This window comes from Malus sylvestris, chromosome 7 (genome assembly GCF_916048215.2).
Source record: "Malus sylvestris chromosome 7, drMalSylv7.2, whole genome shotgun sequence".
NCBI lineage: Eukaryota > Viridiplantae > Streptophyta > Magnoliopsida > Rosales > Rosaceae > Malus > Malus sylvestris.
This window is the reverse complement of record NC_062266.1, coordinates 29,469,186-29,486,715: the sequence shown is the minus strand read 5'-3', so window position 1 is coordinate 29,486,715 and position 17,530 is coordinate 29,469,186. Positions and strand designations below refer to the sequence as shown.

General features: G+C 36.7%; 2 protein-coding genes across 3 annotated transcripts; one reads left to right on the top strand and one right to left on the bottom strand.

Moving 5' to 3' along the window:
* Positions 1 to 7,959: 7,959 nt before the first annotated feature.
* LOC126629706 (omega-3 fatty acid desaturase, chloroplastic-like) lies at positions 7,960 to 10,860 on the top strand. The gene is made up of 8 exons (XM_050299809.1): positions 7,960 to 8,684; positions 9,138 to 9,227; positions 9,343 to 9,409; positions 9,557 to 9,649; positions 9,758 to 9,943; positions 10,067 to 10,147; positions 10,248 to 10,385; positions 10,481 to 10,860. Exons 1-8 carry the CDS (start codon positions 8,206 to 8,208, stop codon positions 10,664 to 10,666), a joined length of 1,320 nt encoding a protein of 439 aa, XP_050155766.1. The 5' UTR covers positions 7,960 to 8,205; the 3' UTR covers positions 10,667 to 10,860.
* A 2,426-nt stretch (positions 10,861 to 13,286) lies between these two features.
* On the bottom strand, positions 13,287 to 16,710 carry LOC126627636 (N-(5'-phosphoribosyl)anthranilate isomerase 1, chloroplastic-like). Of its 2 annotated transcripts, none has more exons than XM_050297148.1 (5): positions 16,255 to 16,710; positions 14,866 to 14,931; positions 14,408 to 14,772; positions 14,156 to 14,319; positions 13,287 to 13,813 (listed from the first exon to the last, which is right to left on the bottom strand). In XM_050297148.1, the coding sequence occupies exons 1-5, from the start codon at positions 16,493 to 16,495 to the stop codon at positions 13,588 to 13,590; spliced, it is 1,062 nt and encodes a 353-aa protein (XP_050153105.1). In that variant the 5' UTR covers positions 16,496 to 16,710; the 3' UTR covers positions 13,287 to 13,587. The 2 variants fall into 2 exon arrangements, with proteins under 2 accessions (XP_050153105.1, XP_050153106.1); XM_050297149.1 differs by lacking the exon at positions 16,255 to 16,710 and adding an exon at positions 15,189 to 15,470.
* Between the last annotated feature and the right edge of the window lie 820 nt (positions 16,711 to 17,530).

The following is a 17,530-nucleotide window of genomic DNA, read 5'->3' as shown; positions in this document are numbered from 1 at the left end:
TTTTGATGGGGAAGCTTCAACTTTCACACAGTTGTTTGGAGGTCCTACGAAGGTCTATAGTTGTCAAGAGTCAAAGCTAATATAATGATTTAATCTCATTATGAATTATAAAAAATGATTTTCGCATATTTTTTGAAAATATTTTTTCATTTTTTTATTTTTTGGACTAATAAATCGAAGAAAAAATAATAGACAAATACAAAGAAATAGTGCAGAAGAAGAAAACACAAGCGTACACATCACCACTCTTGAATTTATGAGCATTGTCCATTTTTCTCCTTCACTTTTCACCAAATAATGCCACGACCCTTCTCTTTGTTTTGCTGCGTTTGTCCCTCTGGTGGGCTTTCTTTGTTCTGTTGGTTTTGCCCTGTTGTTATATCCAGTCTTTCAAAAAAACAAAAAAAAAATTGTCCATATCTTATTTTTATGTTTGAAATTGTAATAGTGTGCTTTGGCTTTCCACATTAGATTGAGGCTTGAGTAGCAAATTATTAAATTCACATATACATGCCACTTCATGTATATATGTATGGCACACGTTGAATACATTTGTACATTATATATATAGCAATGTTTATTTAGGAAAAAATAGGTAATATTAGTTTGGTGATTATATGGAAGGAAGAAAGATTATTGTAGGCAACAAATATAACCAAATTCTATTAATTTGCTCTTAACTTATTATGTCATGGATGAGGAAGTAGAGTGTGTAGGAAACAATAGTAAGGACTGGTTTGAAAGTGCTTTTAAAATGATAGAGAGCGCTTTTAGTGAAAATGTTTTTGGAACTAATTTTTAGTAAAAATGCTAGTGAATCACAAAAAAACACTTGAAATGCTTCCTGCAAGAAGCACCAGTTTGGACCCCAAAATATTTTCTCTAAAAGTGCTTTCAGTCAATTTAAAAACACTTTTAAACGAGCCCTAAGTCTTAATAAGATAAAACATTTGCTTATGAACAAACTAATGAAACTAACATTATACTTCCCACTCTAATACCAAACGTTTGTTTTCTAGTTTGGAGTCTAAAACTAATAGGCCCCAACCAACAAATGATGATGACTATATGAACCATCGTGATTCTCAAAGTCATCTAATCATTTTATTAAAAATAAGGAAAAAAAGTTAACCTAATCATGTTTTAAGTCACATATAAGATTAAGTTACATGAATAATTTTCCTACACATTGTTTATTTCTATTATTTGATTTTATTTTAATTTTTTTTCAATAGGAATGTAAAAAATAAACACGAGTAGTCGTGGAGGTGTGGTACAGTGATTCTAGATGTCGATGTTTGTGGGGCCATCAATTACAATCAATCAATCCATGTGTGAGTCTTCGCATAACATCTAACGGTCATGATCAGTTAAAACACGTGCGTGTTTCAACAAAACATCAACTACCACAATTAGTCCATGCGTGTACTCAACTAGCCCTAACATTGCATTAAGTTGTGAAAATTTTGAGTTATTTAACATTAGATAGAATTCCTTAAAATTCAGTCCTCAAAATATAGCAATTAACATGCATGTGACCTATCTTTGTCTCCAACAAGAAAGCTTCAACTGCCCAAGCGTAGAGTTGATGCATCATTAAGGCATAATGATGTGGTTTAGACGAACAAATCCAAATTATTAATGACTTTATGTTTGAGAAAAGTAAAGTCTAAGGAAAGTTTTTTCGTCGCCTCTCTCTGGTGTTTGTGTGTGTGTACTTCCTCTCTGCGTGCGTGGTAGTTTGATCGATGGTTGGATTGTTTGCTTATTTTACAAGTCAAGCCAAAGCCAACTGCAGCATCAAAACCACTTCAACACAGATATTTACAGCTATACGTCAGTTCATACAAATAGGAATAAACATAAAAAAACAAAAATACGTCACAAATTTAAAAAAATTTACATGGAAAGAACTTGGTATTTTTATATGTAAAATGTGATGACACAGCTACAAGACAACTAAAGATCATCTACTACGGTCGATGATCGAGGTAACTTGCAACCCACCAGAGTTCTTATGCCTGTGTTGTGTCTGGACATAGTAATTAGTCTCAAATTCTACCATGGACGATGTCGGTCATCAAATGCAATGTAACAATTTGCCATCACCTGAAATTTGAGGGAGATAAAGTTTACATAAATATATTTGAAAAAAAAAAAAAGCTATTATAAGGATTTAGTCTTTTGATGAGAATGTAGTTAGTTCGCTTCATTCTCTACTTATTATATTTCTTTAGGGGTCGTAAACCTACTTAAGTAGTTATGGAGTTACGATTCTTCGCTCTACCTATCAGGTGTAATTGTTCATAACCAACATGATTTAAGAGAAACTATTGGCTTTTGGAGGAATTCTAAATATACAATGACCATATACAGAAGAAGAAAAAAATAATTGGAACAATAAATATTGAGATTTAAATTACAAAAAAACAAAAAAAAGTTTGAGGAAAAATATACAGAAGAAAAATCATTCTATTGTTTGACAAAAATATACGGAAGAAAAGTAGTACAATGTATTTATGGATATTTAAATGGATAATGCTAGGGAAACTAAATTTCGAAACCAAATTTGATAAACATATGGACATTGATAATTAGATTATTACTTAAATGTCGACATATCATTTGGTTTGCAAATTTATCTCCCTAACATTACCATATTTAAATTATGTGTTTATTTTAGGTATGTTAACAAATTGGGTCAATTTGACTCCAAAGTTTGTTATGGTAGGGTTGTCAGTATTTTGCTTATTTGAAAATATATGCATGAAAAGTTTAAAACAAGAACCATTGAAGGAGCTATTTGCAGATGAGTTAGTTCCAAAACAACCTATAAAGGCATACGAGGATTGCAATTTCCATGCATGTGTGGGATATTAAAAAAATAATATTCTATTTTCCGGAGTTGAACTCAAATTATGCTGGGAAGATCTTCTATTTACATTATATTATATTTTTATTAGTGACACATCGTATAATTTGTAAATTTGAACATAAAATTGATCTACCTCACATTATTCGGTAGATGATACGTAGTTTATGTGCAAATTTCATCTTAGCGGCCTTCAGCTTGGGCTTAATACGTGTTAATACACCTTTCAACAGAAGTTATATCTCCTATGTCCCATCACTACTATACTAAACACGCATCAAACCCACGTTTTTTATTTTAATTTTAATATTTAAAGCACAAGCTTTTTATTTTTTAATTTATGAACGCAAGTTGTTTCATATGAAGATTAATTTAATACATGATGGAAAAGTAGAACAAGAGAATCAGAATCACTTCTATTAAGAAAATTTTATAAACCTAATTATGATATCATAGATGATAGATCCACGTGTTAGAATGATAAAACATGAAATTTGGGAAAATTATTAGGTTCTTTTTGGTGTGAAAAAAATGAATTGGATTTTAATGCTAGAACATTGCGAATGCCCGACATGGGACATCATCAATTTGAAGTTAGACCAATGAACAATCTAATATTGCCAACTATTTATCATACTAATGCTTTGCTTACATAGCATAATTATGTTTTGACTATGTTTATTTATAATTAATTAATTATTGTAGGTAGCGCTCATCTTAAGCAAAACCATATATATATACATAGGCCCTTTATGCAAATGGATCCTCATTTAAAAAAAAAGAAAGGGGATTAGGTGTGGGGTTCACTCCGAATCATATTTTAACGATCCGAACCGTTTATTTTGTAAGTCTCGTTTCATAGATCATCCTTGCAAAAATTCGATTCAATCCGAAACCATTTTGCTTATTTAATTATCTAGATAAAATTTCATTGTTTTTTATATAACAAAGTATTCATTAATTTCTTTGAACTCGATTAGATGTCTTAAATATTTTCGATTTGGCTAATATTTTGCAAAGATGATATAAGATATACAACTTGAGAAATAAACGGTTCAAATCGTTAAAGTTCGATATATGTATGAAGAATAATTTCGTGGAACTATTTTTATGGATGATAGACAAGTTAAGTTTTTATATGTGGCTAGGTCAATATATAAATAATGAATTGCCAATATTACGTGACAGTCTAACTTTTCTGACGAAATGATCTCATTCAGGTGCTCCATCCATTCCGTTCAAATTGTCATTTATTTTTGAGATATTTTTTTTTTCTTAATTCACATCTCGTTAGAAGGTAATTTTTTAGTTAATTTGATCGTTTTTGGGGTAGAAATTATCGACGTGATACAGTGGAAGCTAATTGAGTCAGAATTATGAATTTTAAGATTTAATCACGGAAACTGTTGATCATATTTGATAGGGAGAACTGTTGTATTCACAGGATGGTGACGTGTTATGTGATGTTCCAAGTGCAAAGCAATCCTTGAACGTCTCTCAGATAACTGAAGCTAAGAAGGATCATGCACATGCCAACCCTGGAAGTACACAGTCGAAGTTGAGCAGGACACCACCAGCAAAACTGCATATTTTGCGTAGAGATCAACGAACACAGCTGTTTTACTTTGTTGTTATTCTTGAACATCTCCATATCTCTTTTTACGAATAAGTGAAACCACCTTAATTCCAGGGTGCAGTAACTCCACACAGAAGGTGGATCTTGCGAAACCATGTTGCTGGACTACAGTCTTCAAGAAAGGTGGGAAAGATGGTGGACTGGTTGTTCTATCAGACAGGAGTCTTCGAAATAAGGTGAAGCACATATTGCTTCTCTGAGTTTTTTTCTGCTGTGTAATCTGATATCGCTTTGATCGTTGAATGCATATATGCGGGGAAGTCTTTGGCATTTGGCACCTATCTGTTTGATCATTTTATTTGGAGAACACTTGTATCATGAAAGATTGGCCATCGTTCAAAAGGTCTTTTCCAAATCTTGAAGTAGTGGGAGAATTTTCATTAATGTCAGTTCTGAGATGGAGCTTCAAGATCAACGTGGACAAGACAATCTGCTCCTCTGATCATGGACAAATGATTCTGGTCAGTTTTCTTTCTTCATTTTAGATAACCACGCGTTGTTTGTCTGTCGTATATTATATGCCACTGGAAGGAACCTTCTTCACAATCCAAACTTTCTTTAATCCAGAAAGCGATCAATCTTCCAGTGGCAGGTGCTTGTATTCTGCACCTCCAGTTTATAGCTTTACGTTGCACTCTCTAACCTTCAGACTTATTTTCTATCTTTTCGGGTAAATGTGTGTGAATTAGCTTGTATCTCTTTTGTCCCGCGAAAATGACTTCAGGTCTCTTTCTCCCTCTCTCCTGTAGTCTCGTGTGTGTGTGTGTATGCGTGTGCTAAGCTTTAAAGAACGACTAAAATGCAAAGTCGAAACACTTTATACGAATCATCCCATCTAAATGGATTTTCGGTTGGTTCAGGATTCCGGAGACCTTGCCTTGTCTTCACGATAAAGTGATTGCAGTCGCTACAGATGTCATCGCCAGTTTATCTCTTAACCAGAAACAGGTTGCAGTGTGTTGGTTCAAGCTCCCTTATTATTTTCTGTGGTGAAGTGTAATTCTTTTATTTGTTGCCGAGCTGAACATCTTGTTTAGCCACAGGTTGGTGTCCCTGGTATTTTAGGCGGTATCATTAAAGGCTTAAAAGCGGATAAAGCGGAGCAAGACATGGACCCAGCTCCAAATCATGACAAGTATTGTGAGAATTTAGAGAGCTTATTTTCAAGTCCGCCGTCCTTAAAACCTTCCAAAGCTGGGAAGGATGATCGAGATGTTATAGAGCTTCGTATAGGTTAACTATCTTTTGTTTTATTCCTTCCCTTTACCTCCCTTCTCTTTGTGATCGTAATCTAACTGTTTTAGTGCAGACGATGTTGTAATAGACGGACTTGTTATATTCGATGGACCTGCTCCTTCATCTTCAATTCAAAAGAACAAGACCGAAAAGAAAGGTATTGTTTCCTCTAGGTCGAAAGTTTTCTAGTGGTCTTGACTTGATGTCCCGGTGTTTTCTTTGCAACAAGGGAACAGAGAAGGAAAGATTATTTGAAGGCATGACTAGTAATTCACTACTTTTTCCATGAAAAGATTCAAGTACTTGAATATTCACCGTAACGGCTTATTTTAAAGAGACCTCATGGCTATTTATAGCATATACAACAAATGGGGATTGCGTTCTAACGTGGTCGATTATTTCAGGATGTGTCTGCAGGCGCAGCAGCTGCATGTATGAGATATAAGCTTGCAAAACGCCAGGAAAAACTTGAGGTACAGGTTTCTACTAATGGAGGCCTCAGATCCCGAATTAGAGTTGTGCTAGCATCAGTCAATTGCGGGTGTTTGAGTCTATCTATCACAGCCGTTGATGAATGCGAGACTTACTGTGAAGTCCACAAACATCAATGGCTGCGCGCGGGTGCATGACACTAGCATATTTCCCCAAATTATGACATGGGATTCATTAGTTCTTCTTACAGAGCGTTGTGTACTTTTGTTTCCGATACTACACAATTCGTGATTCATCTGCTGATGAGCATGGCTTGTTTTGCACATACCAGAAGCTCAGCCAAAACTCAAAACAACTGCGAAGCGGAGCTTAGGACTTCGCGTCAATGGCAAAGGAGCTCGCCAAGAGATTGGAAACTCGTAAATGGTGGCAAGGTACCCCAGTTGAGCGTTCTACCATGCACATTCTAATTACTTATTTGCTCACATCCTACTAGTGCATTTGATCCAGCATTGCCACATTCTATATTTCTTGTACATAAATTGCAAACATTTTCCAATATTGTGTCGTCGGGTTTGGTATGGTATTGTGTTCGTGAACAAAAAATGTTTGAAATTTGATTAACGTGTTAAAATAATTAAAGATTAACCACTTAAACCGATACCGCTCCATACGTTGGTCCAATTTCATGCATCAACAGTACTCTTCCGAGTAAGGACTCAATACAATGGAAAAAAATGTGCATGGACCGGACTGCGTGTGGTTGATTCTTTGATTTTTCCTTGGGTCAAAATTTGATTTGGTCGGCATTTGATTTGGGTCAATCAGCACTATTGTTCGTCCGTGTTTTTCTCACTGAACACCTTAGTAATAGTACTTGGTTTGGTTGAACCGCCCATGTGTAAATTGTTGTATAGTCAATTCTTGGTTAATTGATTGAAAGAAGGGCTAGCAATAAAGGCACTATCTTCACACTTCGAATTTCTTCTTCTGCTCTTCTTTGTTCATTAATATTTTATTTATTTATTTATTTCTGAAAACGAGTTGAAGACAATTTTAATTAAAGAGTGAAAAGCTGAAGTAAAATACTTGACTTTTTACATGTAAAGAGTCACAAATAAATCAGAATTTGACGTGTTTAGAAAGTTCTTGTTTTTTAATAAGATCCTTTCATAATATTTTTTTTAAAAGTATTTTTACTATCAATAAGGAGAGGGGGAGAGTTCGATTCAATTAGAATGATTTAGAGAATGAGAATGTTTCAAACCCGAGACGAATGGGCAGAAACTAACATGATATTTACTAAGATATTGGACCATATGCAACAACATCCCTTTATATCTTTGATCAAAAAATGAAAAAAAAAATCCATTTATGTATGTGATTTAAATTATTAAAAATCAACTATTTTTTTTTTATGAGAATTGAAAAATCAACTCTTTAAAAGAAGAGAAATTGTTGAAATGTTACGAAACCTAAAAATTTAAAATTTAAAAAACTTTTTAACCAAAATGATTTATAAAATTTGCATAGCATGAATATAAATAAATAATGATTTTGACAAGGACCAAAAAAAAGTCCGACACTAAGAGCCAGATTTTGACCGCGTCCACTAGCCGCTCTGTTTCACATTTGTTTGGACCCGCCGTCCAATTCAACATCTTTCTTTTGCCCTCCATCCTACTTTCTTTTATTTTATTTTTTTTCCTTTCTAATTTTCCAATTTTTAATTTGCTTCTACGCGCACCAAAATCCAATATATAAACAAAATCAAACTCTCCAAACTAATAAGCTTTTATCCAGCAACAGAGGAGGAGAGAGAGAACAATTGCGTAGTCCTAGAGAGAGAGGGGACAAGCAACAAGGAGCACAGGTTTTATTTGGACGTGGAGGAGGGCGGCCCTTACGTTATCCTTCTCCTCCGTTTTGTGACCACTTAGTTCCACTCCCACTCTCCATTCCTCCAAACCAATCCAATCCGACCCAAAAGCTCAAATCTTTCTGCATTTTCCCCATCTGGGTATCTCCAATGGCGACTTGGGTCCTCTCAGAATGCACCCTAAAACCTCTCCCTAAATTCTACTCACATCCCAGAAACGCCCTCCCCTCAAAACCGTCCACCCTCCGGCCATTCCCCAATGTGAGGAGCACCAATCTTTTGGGGCTCAGAGGGGCAAAATGGTCACTCAATGTGAGTGCGCCATTGCGTGTCCCATCCGTGGATGGGGAAGACAATGGCAAAGTGAGCACTGATGGGGTTGGAGACGGTGGTGAATTTGACCCCGGTGCCCCTCCCCCCTTCAAGTTGGGTGACATCAGAGCTGCCATTCCTAAGCATTGCTGGGTTAAGGACCCTTGGAAATCTATGAGCTATGTGGTCAGAGATGTGGCTGTGGTTTTTGGGATGGCGGCGCTTGCGTCTTACCTTAACAATTGGGCTGTTTGGCCTCTCTACTGGTTTGCTCAGGGCACCATGTTCTGGGCTCTCTTTGTTCTTGGACATGATTGGTACGTAAAGTTTGCTTTCTTTTTGTTGAATTATCGATTTTTACACGTTTTTTTAAATGAGTATATTTATCCACGTTAATTATCGTTAGTTGAGTTTAAGTTTTGTGTAGATTCTCTAGATTAACTAACACATTCAATTAGCAATTAATGATGCTTACATCACGTAAGGGACGGTGAGCAAAAATGTACACTTTCTAATTCGGGATTTCAGACCTCTTGAATTGCATGCTTCTTGAGTTAGGCTAGTTTGGCCGACTCAGGGTGCACGCTCTTTTGCACCCAAGTTTGAATCATCATCGATGCAGATTAGAGTAGTTTGAAATATGAGTCAGAGAAAACTAAAATTTGAATGCTTCCTCTGCTTGCAATCTGATTTTTTTTTTTTTTTTTTTTTTTTTTTTGCAATTTTTCTTAGCCTACTGATGTGAATTGTTTGTTGTTTTGTTTGTGCAGTGGCCACGGAAGTTTCTCGAATAATCCAAAGCTGAATAGCGTGGTCGGTCATCTTCTTCATTCTTCAATCCTTGTCCCATACCATGGATGGTTAGTTTGTTTCTGAAAATAATCCTGTCCAGTCCAGTCCTGAATAAGTTATCCTGTTCTTAAGACAACATGTAACAAAACTTGCATAGTAACAATTAGCTATTTACTGTCACAGGAGAATTAGCCACAGAACTCATCATCAGAACCATGGACACGTCGAAAATGACGAGTCTTGGCATCCGGTGAGCTTCCATTTGTTTCTGACTCTGTTCTTAATTCGGCTTATCAAATTGTTCGTTGTATAGATCTTTTTTTCCTTAACTTCGAAGAAGTAAGTTATTTCGCTTTTATGTCATTCAGTCATTTAATTAGTCTCATCTGATTTGCAGTTGCCTGAGAAAATTTACAAGAGTTTGGATAAGATGACTCAGATATTTAGGTTCACCCTGCCATTCCCCATGCTTGCTTATCCTTTCTATCTGGTGAGCCTTTCGCTTCTCGCATCTTGCTTCTCGTTACTTACACGAATGATGAACTCTGGATGTCTTTTTCTGATATGTTTTGGTGTATGCTACTGATTTCAATCACAGTGGAATCGAAGTCCGGGAAAGAGTGGCTCTCATTATGATCCAAACAGCGAATTGTTTCTCCCAAATGAAAGGAAAGACATCATTACTTCCACTGCCTGTTGGGCAGCAATGGCTGCGCTGCTAGTCGGTCTGTCTTTCACAATGGGACCTGTCCAAGTGCTTAAGCTCTACGGCGTTCCATACTGGGTAGGTTCCATTTGTTTATGCTTGTGCTTCTGTATCGTTGGCATAAAACGAAAGTCTCTTCCGAGTCTTCTCTTATCTTCTCTCATCTTAAAATGGTTTCATTGAATTTGCTTTCAAATGCAGATGTTTGTCTTGTGGTTGGACTTGGTGACTTACTTGCATCACCATGGCCACGAGGACAAGCTTCCATGGTATCGTGGGAAGGTAAAGTGTTCGATTTCATCAACTATCCGAGCAACGCAACTGCTTTAGCACTTCCTAAAATGTACGTGGCTAATCTTTGGTTTCTTTATCTATCAAACAGGAATGGAGTTATCTAAGAGGAGGACTGACAACCATTGATCGCGACTACGGATGGATCAACAACATCCATCATGATATCGGAACTCATGTCATACATCATCTCTTCCCTCAAATCCCACATTACAACTTAATAGAAGCAGTGAGTAGCACTTCAACCTAGACTCCTTGGCCGAAAATCAATTCAATTTGGTACCCCCATTCTGATTCTCAATTCCTTTCGTTTGTTTGTTTCAGACGGAGGCAGCTAAGCCTGTGCTCGGGAAGTACTACAGAGAACCGAAAAAATCAGGGCCTCTCCCACTTCACCTACTGGGAGTCCTTGTAAGAAGCTTTAAACGCGATCATTACGTGAGTGACACTGGGGATGTTGTATATTATCAAACCGATAAGGAACTTGCCCGGTCGGCGGTATCAGAATGACGATGTGAAGTTTTGAGGTACAACGACTGAAGCGTTAGAGCATACCAAAGGATTAAATTTGCTTTAACCCCCGGAGAGTTTCCCAGCTCTGCATAACTAGTCTTACTTTAGCACCCATTCTTTCTTCACATACATTGTATTAAGGTAGTTGTGAAATAAAAGAAGAAAAAATCTGTCCTCTTTCCTGCTAGAAATCTCGCTCTCCATCTCAATGTCTTAACACACCTCATGTAGTTTCCAATACTACCCTCACACCTCACATCTCACACACCCCACAATCATCAACTAATTAACCACACATCAAACTCTTCATCTCTTTCAAACAAAAGAATAATCCACATTTTAAAGACAAGAAAGATGGATTAAATTGTTGTATAAAATCTCCATCTTGTCATTTGATTTATAAAATCTGTCAAATTTTCTTGAACAATCATGTCAGATTCTAAGAAGCCTGATGAACAAATGGTAGGAACTGTTCTTATAAGGTCATGTCAGTTCCAACCAGCCAAAAAACATTGAATTTCTTCATCATCAAACAGCCACAAGAATATTACATTTAATTACATCTTAAAAATTTTCAACATTCTCAAGTTTTCTTCATATTTATTGGATTCCAATTAGAGCAGGACTTTGCAAAAAGTCAAATTTTATTCCATTATTTAAATAATTTCTTGAATGTAAAAACCAACGAATGAACAAGGAGTAAAACTCGATTTTTTGTTCCGTTCATCAAAAGATATATTTTTATCAACTTGTTTGTGTTTTTAGGGCTTTGTTCTACAATGGAAAGTAAGAGTACGTATGAGGGCTCGAATAGTGATTTTATATTAGAGTTACAAGTTGTTTAGTATTACATTTTTAAACGAGGTGTATTCAACAACATATGAGGTGTTAATAAAAAAAATCTTTTTTTTTTAATAACAAATTTGCCAACATTTAGCCAATTGAATTTGACTGCTTCAGAGCGAAGCATGACGCAAGCGTTCTCACTGTCAAATCTTTGATTCCGCAGCAGCCGCAAATAGCACCGCTTGTTTTATTGGAGAAAAGTCGGAGTCAAAATAATTGACAATTTGCCAGTCTATAGGCAAAAGTGTGGGAAGACTGTTAAACAAAATTTTCCAATAATGTGTACGTTATGTGGTTCAATAGACCGTACGTATGCATTATCATGTAAAGTAAATAAGACACATTATTTATAAAGTTCGGAAAATAAGGCGAGTACGAGTTTGAGAAGCTTAACTCCAACCTTGTCTCCAACTCTCTCTCTCTCTGAGAGTCTTTCTCACCTTTCTGTGCGAGTTTTTTCATCGTTGATTTTTCTCCCCAGCCGCCTGCCCATGCTCCGGCAAGGGTCGGTGGCAGTCCTCTACGTTCTTTCCTTGTTCTTCTTTCTTTTCGTTTCCTTCTGCTTCAATTTTCCACTGCCTACTTTTCCTATCTGCCTTGCTCTTCCACCCTTTTTTCGCTTTCAATCTACCCTCACCTCTGTTCTCCTTCCACTTCCATGGCTCTCATCTATCCCTCTCACTCTATTTTTCCAATTTCTTCCAGTCCCACTCCGGGGTTGGCTCCATCCTTCCTCGTTGCTTCCTCTTTTCTGATCTGCAATCTCCTTTCTTCACAGCACTCGGCTGTGGTTTCTTTAGAAGGTGCGTAGAGTTTTTACTCGGGTGTACACACCACCTCCTCCATTTGCTTGCCTTTATTGGCACTGTCATCGGTGGGTTTTCCCCCAGCTCTTTCGTATTCTGGTTGCTATCTGCATGGTGGTTGTTGCAGGTTGTAGAAGTCATCATCTTCTTCGTTTCTGGGAGGTGGATGCTTGACTGCGATCTGTGTAAGCAGTGGCAGCGTCTGCAGAATGCTAGGGTGCTTTGTTTGTGGTGTGTTAGTTTTTGGGTCCAACTAGTGTGTTGGGCCCTGTGTAACTTTAAGTCCTTTTGTTTTTCGTTGTGTTTTATTTATTTTGGACCTCTTGTATTTAGTTGTTTAGTGGTAATAAAATTCACTCTTGACCAACAAAAAAATAAGACGAGTACAAAATAATTCACATTATTTTTCTCTCTCTCTAGCCTTATAGCTTACTTATATCTTGTTTCTGTTCTCTTTTTTTTTCTTTCTTTCTTTTCTCTCTCCTTCTTATCTTCCTTTCGTCATTTTTCTTCTGCTCGTGTCTTCCCTGTGAGTTATTGTGTTCCTTTAGAATTGAAAACAAGTGGGATGTGTTTTCTTTGCCAAGCCACTTCTTTGACAATTTGAACATGTAGAGCTGTCCACTCAAATCAAATAATAGATGAAGGACATGTGGGCATCCATATTTACAACATGCTCAACCTCATAGACGGAGCTAACTTGGCTCAGAGGAGGCGGATGCCCCACACTTTGTTTTTTTGGTGTTATAAAAATATACTCTTTCATGTGCTACTTCCATCGTTGAAAGAACATTTTCGCCCATGAAATTTATTATGAAGATCGATTGTGAAATTGTATGGAAGATCAATAGATGAATAATAACTTGGTTATTTTGATAAAGAGAGAGATATTTGATGGTATTGGTAATGGGATTGTCATGTAACGTTTTCAAAACATAAAAACACATCGATGGATATTACAATAATTTGTATTGAAAAACCTTATGGATTAATAATTGTTTGATGATGCATCCATCCATACAAATCTCTGGCTTCGTCCCTGCTCAACCTTATTTATTTTAAACAAGACACTAGTATGTCACAGACACATCCTTTGGTGATTAAATCGGGTGAAAAACACCGGCTCCTCGAACATTATTGCAAAATTAATATTTTTGAACCATGATTTTTTTTTGTGCTCTCTCTTAATTTCATTTGCTTTATTTAAACTTTTGCACAACGAACATTACACAGGGCCCAAAACGGTGACTTTACACACGCTCTCATTCAGTAGTTTACTGAATGAACTGCATTCATGAAGGAAGATATTCGCAACTGATCCTTCTGGATGCCGCAGGCGCCACAAATGCCGCTACTCACATCAATTCCTTGAGGTTTGAGGATAGAAAGAGCCTCACCAGCATTCTCAGGCTTTATTCCTCCTGCCAAGAGCCACCCGTTTTTGCTTCTAATGTTCGGCAGCTTAAACCGCGTCCAATCAAATCCTTTACCGCTGCAGCAATTTCAGAGTGAAGTGAATCATAACAATCTCATGTATCCTATGCATATGTGAGATTATGGACTTTATGGAACTTTAAAACACTTTACAATGGTCTTCACGTGCTAATTTTGTCGAATAAATTGAAGGAAAAATGCCATTGTCTTTCTAAATAAAGTTGTTAGTAAACTACAGGGGTTAAATCTTTAGCAAACTGAACATCGTCCAAACTATAGGGATCACGATCAAGGTTTAGCCTACAATTAAACTGTCATTCAGACAATGGCTAATGCAAATGGTCATACATACAAGACGATGTTTAAGAACGAGATGAAGAAGAAAAAGGAATTTTGTTACCTGCCACCCTTTGCACTATCCACAAGAATCCAATCAACTAGAGAACATTGTTCAGCGGAAATCTGGTTTAAAAGACTTCCATCTTCATTAGCATGAAGAACATAGATTATACGGTGCTCTCCAACTAATGCAGGAAAGGCCGCTCGGGCGCCATCTCCATGAAGCTGCAAAACCGCAAGGTATTCCAATTCTAAGCATTTTGTTAAGTATTATGCAATGTGCAAGCTAAACAAGGCACAAAAATCTATATACCTGAACAAATTCAAGGTCGGATGCATCCTTGGCTCTTAATATTGTCTCTGCATCATCATCCACAAATACCCCAACAGGCTGCGCCCCATACTCTCTTGCAACTCTTGAAATCTCCTTTGCAACAGAAAGTGAAACGGAGCGTTTAGAGTTGGGCCAAATAATCATCCCAATGAAGTCAGCACCGGCTTCTGCTGCCAAAGCTGCATCTCTAGCAGAGGTAATGCCGCACATCTTAACTAAAGGCCTGTTCTTTTTGCGTTCCTCGTGCTTAGAGGTTACATCTTCTGCCTTGATAGCTCTGCAAGTAATAACTTTCTTTCTACATAACTTCGCATTTGAAAAGCACAACGGGGCATGCTTTAAACCTACAAGCACATAAGGACACCGATAAATGATGTAATCGTGTATAAAGGAACGGTCTAGATTACGACCAAGATGATAAATTTTAGTAGGAATACCAGGAATTTGCCTTGTATGACAGATTCCGACTACTTCGGGCTGAATGTGGGTCCCAGTAGTTAATCCTGAAAACGAAGAAAATAATAGTAAAACTCAAAAATCAAAATTCCAAGATTTTTCCCGTTACACATAACATATGAAATTAGACAATTGAAATGCTGCTGGTACCAAAGAAATGATCTTTTTAATCCAAATTCCTTCAACCAAAAGGCAACATATACAAACATACTTATCACATTCACAAAAGCATTTCTCTGGGGCAATTTGTCGAACAGTTTCAAGGCACTTCAACCAAGCACATACACAATTACAAAGAACGAACCTGTAAGCATGTTGATCCCACCAACGCCGAAGAAATGTACAGATAAACGTTGAGACGGAGCGAAACGAACCTCCAATCGGATTGCGCAAAATTTCGAAAAAGCAAATTGGGTTGCGAAGGGCGCGAGGATGGCGAGGCAATACCACAGCGCTTTAAATCGTTTTAATGGGGTTGGGTTGGTAAAACCCAAATTAGGAAACGTTAAGTGTGGACCGTGTGGCTAAGATTTTGGTCCAAATCTAGTTTCCTCGTCCCAAACGACAAGGACTGCCAATTTTTTATTTTTTTTTCTCGGAAAAAAAAGATATTATCTATAAGTAGGAAGTGTATTAAATCTCACAAATGATTAACAATAAGGTGATTCAAATTTGCTTTTGGTAAGAATCAAACCTAAAACTTTTTACTTACAAGTGAAGAGAAACACCACTACAGCGTAGTACTAAGTGGCCAGGACTCGCAATTTTTAAGCAATAACTATTCTTTTCCATTTTTGGTCGGCCTAATGTTTCCATTTTTTACACAAGTTTGGCCTCTTATTTAAGAAATTTGGCAAAAAGTTATCCTTGTGGAGGGAAGTGAAGTCATGTTGTAATAGATATGAGTTAGGATAGTTGGTTAAGTAGTACAATTTTATTTTTGGTCTGAAAAGATAAATGCATTAATCCAATAGTAGGTTACAGGCCAACTCAAAAGAAGGCAAAATAAACCAAATACATTGGGGAGAAACAGATACATAAAAGCCCAACCCAATTAAATAAACTAAAACAGGAACTCAAATCCCTAATTTATGATCGCCGCCGTCACCGCCACGAAAGTTTTGCCAGTAGCTACTGAAGCAGCAACACTAGAACAAACGACCGAGTGGTGAAAACAAACAAGACATCGCAGCACAAAAGTACCAAACCCACAACAAGAAGCACACCACATCCAGATTTCTTCACCAAAGATGCAGAATCAAAAGATAGTCATTAAATCCAAATCTCATTCACGAATCCCATCAAATATATACAAACATAGTAACATATAGATAAATGTTGAGGCTAAGTGGTATGTAAAATACCCTTACCGCAGTACACTTGGCCTTGATGGAAAACCGGCAAACCGTTTTTTTTTGGGAGGGGGGGGGACAGTGAAGGAGGGAAATAAAGCTGACAACCATATTCGGTCGGAGTCTGCAGATCAAAGCAAAGGATGGGGTGATAATTGTTTATGGGGAAGGAAAGCATAAGGGAAAAGTGAGAGGAGATGGAGTTTTGAGTTTGGAAAAGAATAGCCAGAGGAGAGGGAGGGGTGGAGAGGAGGGACATGAAGTCTAAAAGTGAGACAAACTCACAGGAAAATTTGAGACAAAGCTCAAAGAAACTGGGAAAATTCTTAAGGGAAATTTGAAAAGAAGAGAAGAGGACCAGGAGAACAAGAAACTTGGACAAGGATAGCCACCGGCACCCAAGCCAAAGGCTGGGGCCGGCGGCAAAGGAGTTTGCAAGATTGAGAAACCAAAGAGAGAGAGTCAGACGCGTTTTTTGTTGCCAGTACTTTTTTATTTTAATTTTTCTATTAACATCTTTACTAGTTTTTAATTTTTTTTTAATTTTTAATTTTTTTATAAATTAAGATACTTTTTTAAACATAATAGAATAGTTATTTAAGAATTTTGGCAAAAAGTTGTCATTGCGGAGGGAAGTGAAGTCATGATATCTCATATGTGAGTTAGACTAGTTGGTTAAGTAGTACATTAACTCCACTAGTTTTTGTAAGGCCAAGTCTACATCTCCCCCTTAATGTAAAAAATATCGTTAGTTAAAAAAAAAAACATTATAGAATAGTAATAGGATAAGAATTTATCCAAAACTCAAATGTGAATGTCAAAAACTAAAGTTACATCTCAATTAAATTACATGTTGTCTGATTGACATCACACAACTTAAAACAAAATGTCTTACAATTACCAACACAACTAATTATAAAATACAAACAAGACATCAAGCTAGTTGAAGTCCGCTGATAATGTGGGTCTCGGTGGAAAACTTTCTCACGAGAATCGGTTTGGACAAAACTTCGAGATAAAAAAAAAGAAAAGAAAAGAAAAAGTGCCACAAATGCTTGAAGGTGAATATGAATCACCTTTTGCATCAACCTCCACCACCTTCATCATCCAAAGCCAATTTACCTTCAACATTAATCCCCTAAACCAGAATAAAGAACGAACAACGATTTTTCAATCGCTCATTCTTTTACTTGAACTCCTTTTTAGCAGAATAAAAAAATAAAAGTGCGGAAATCATTTCCTTAAAAATATAATAAGACAAGAAGGAAGTAGTGGGTGTGTCATCCTCGTCACT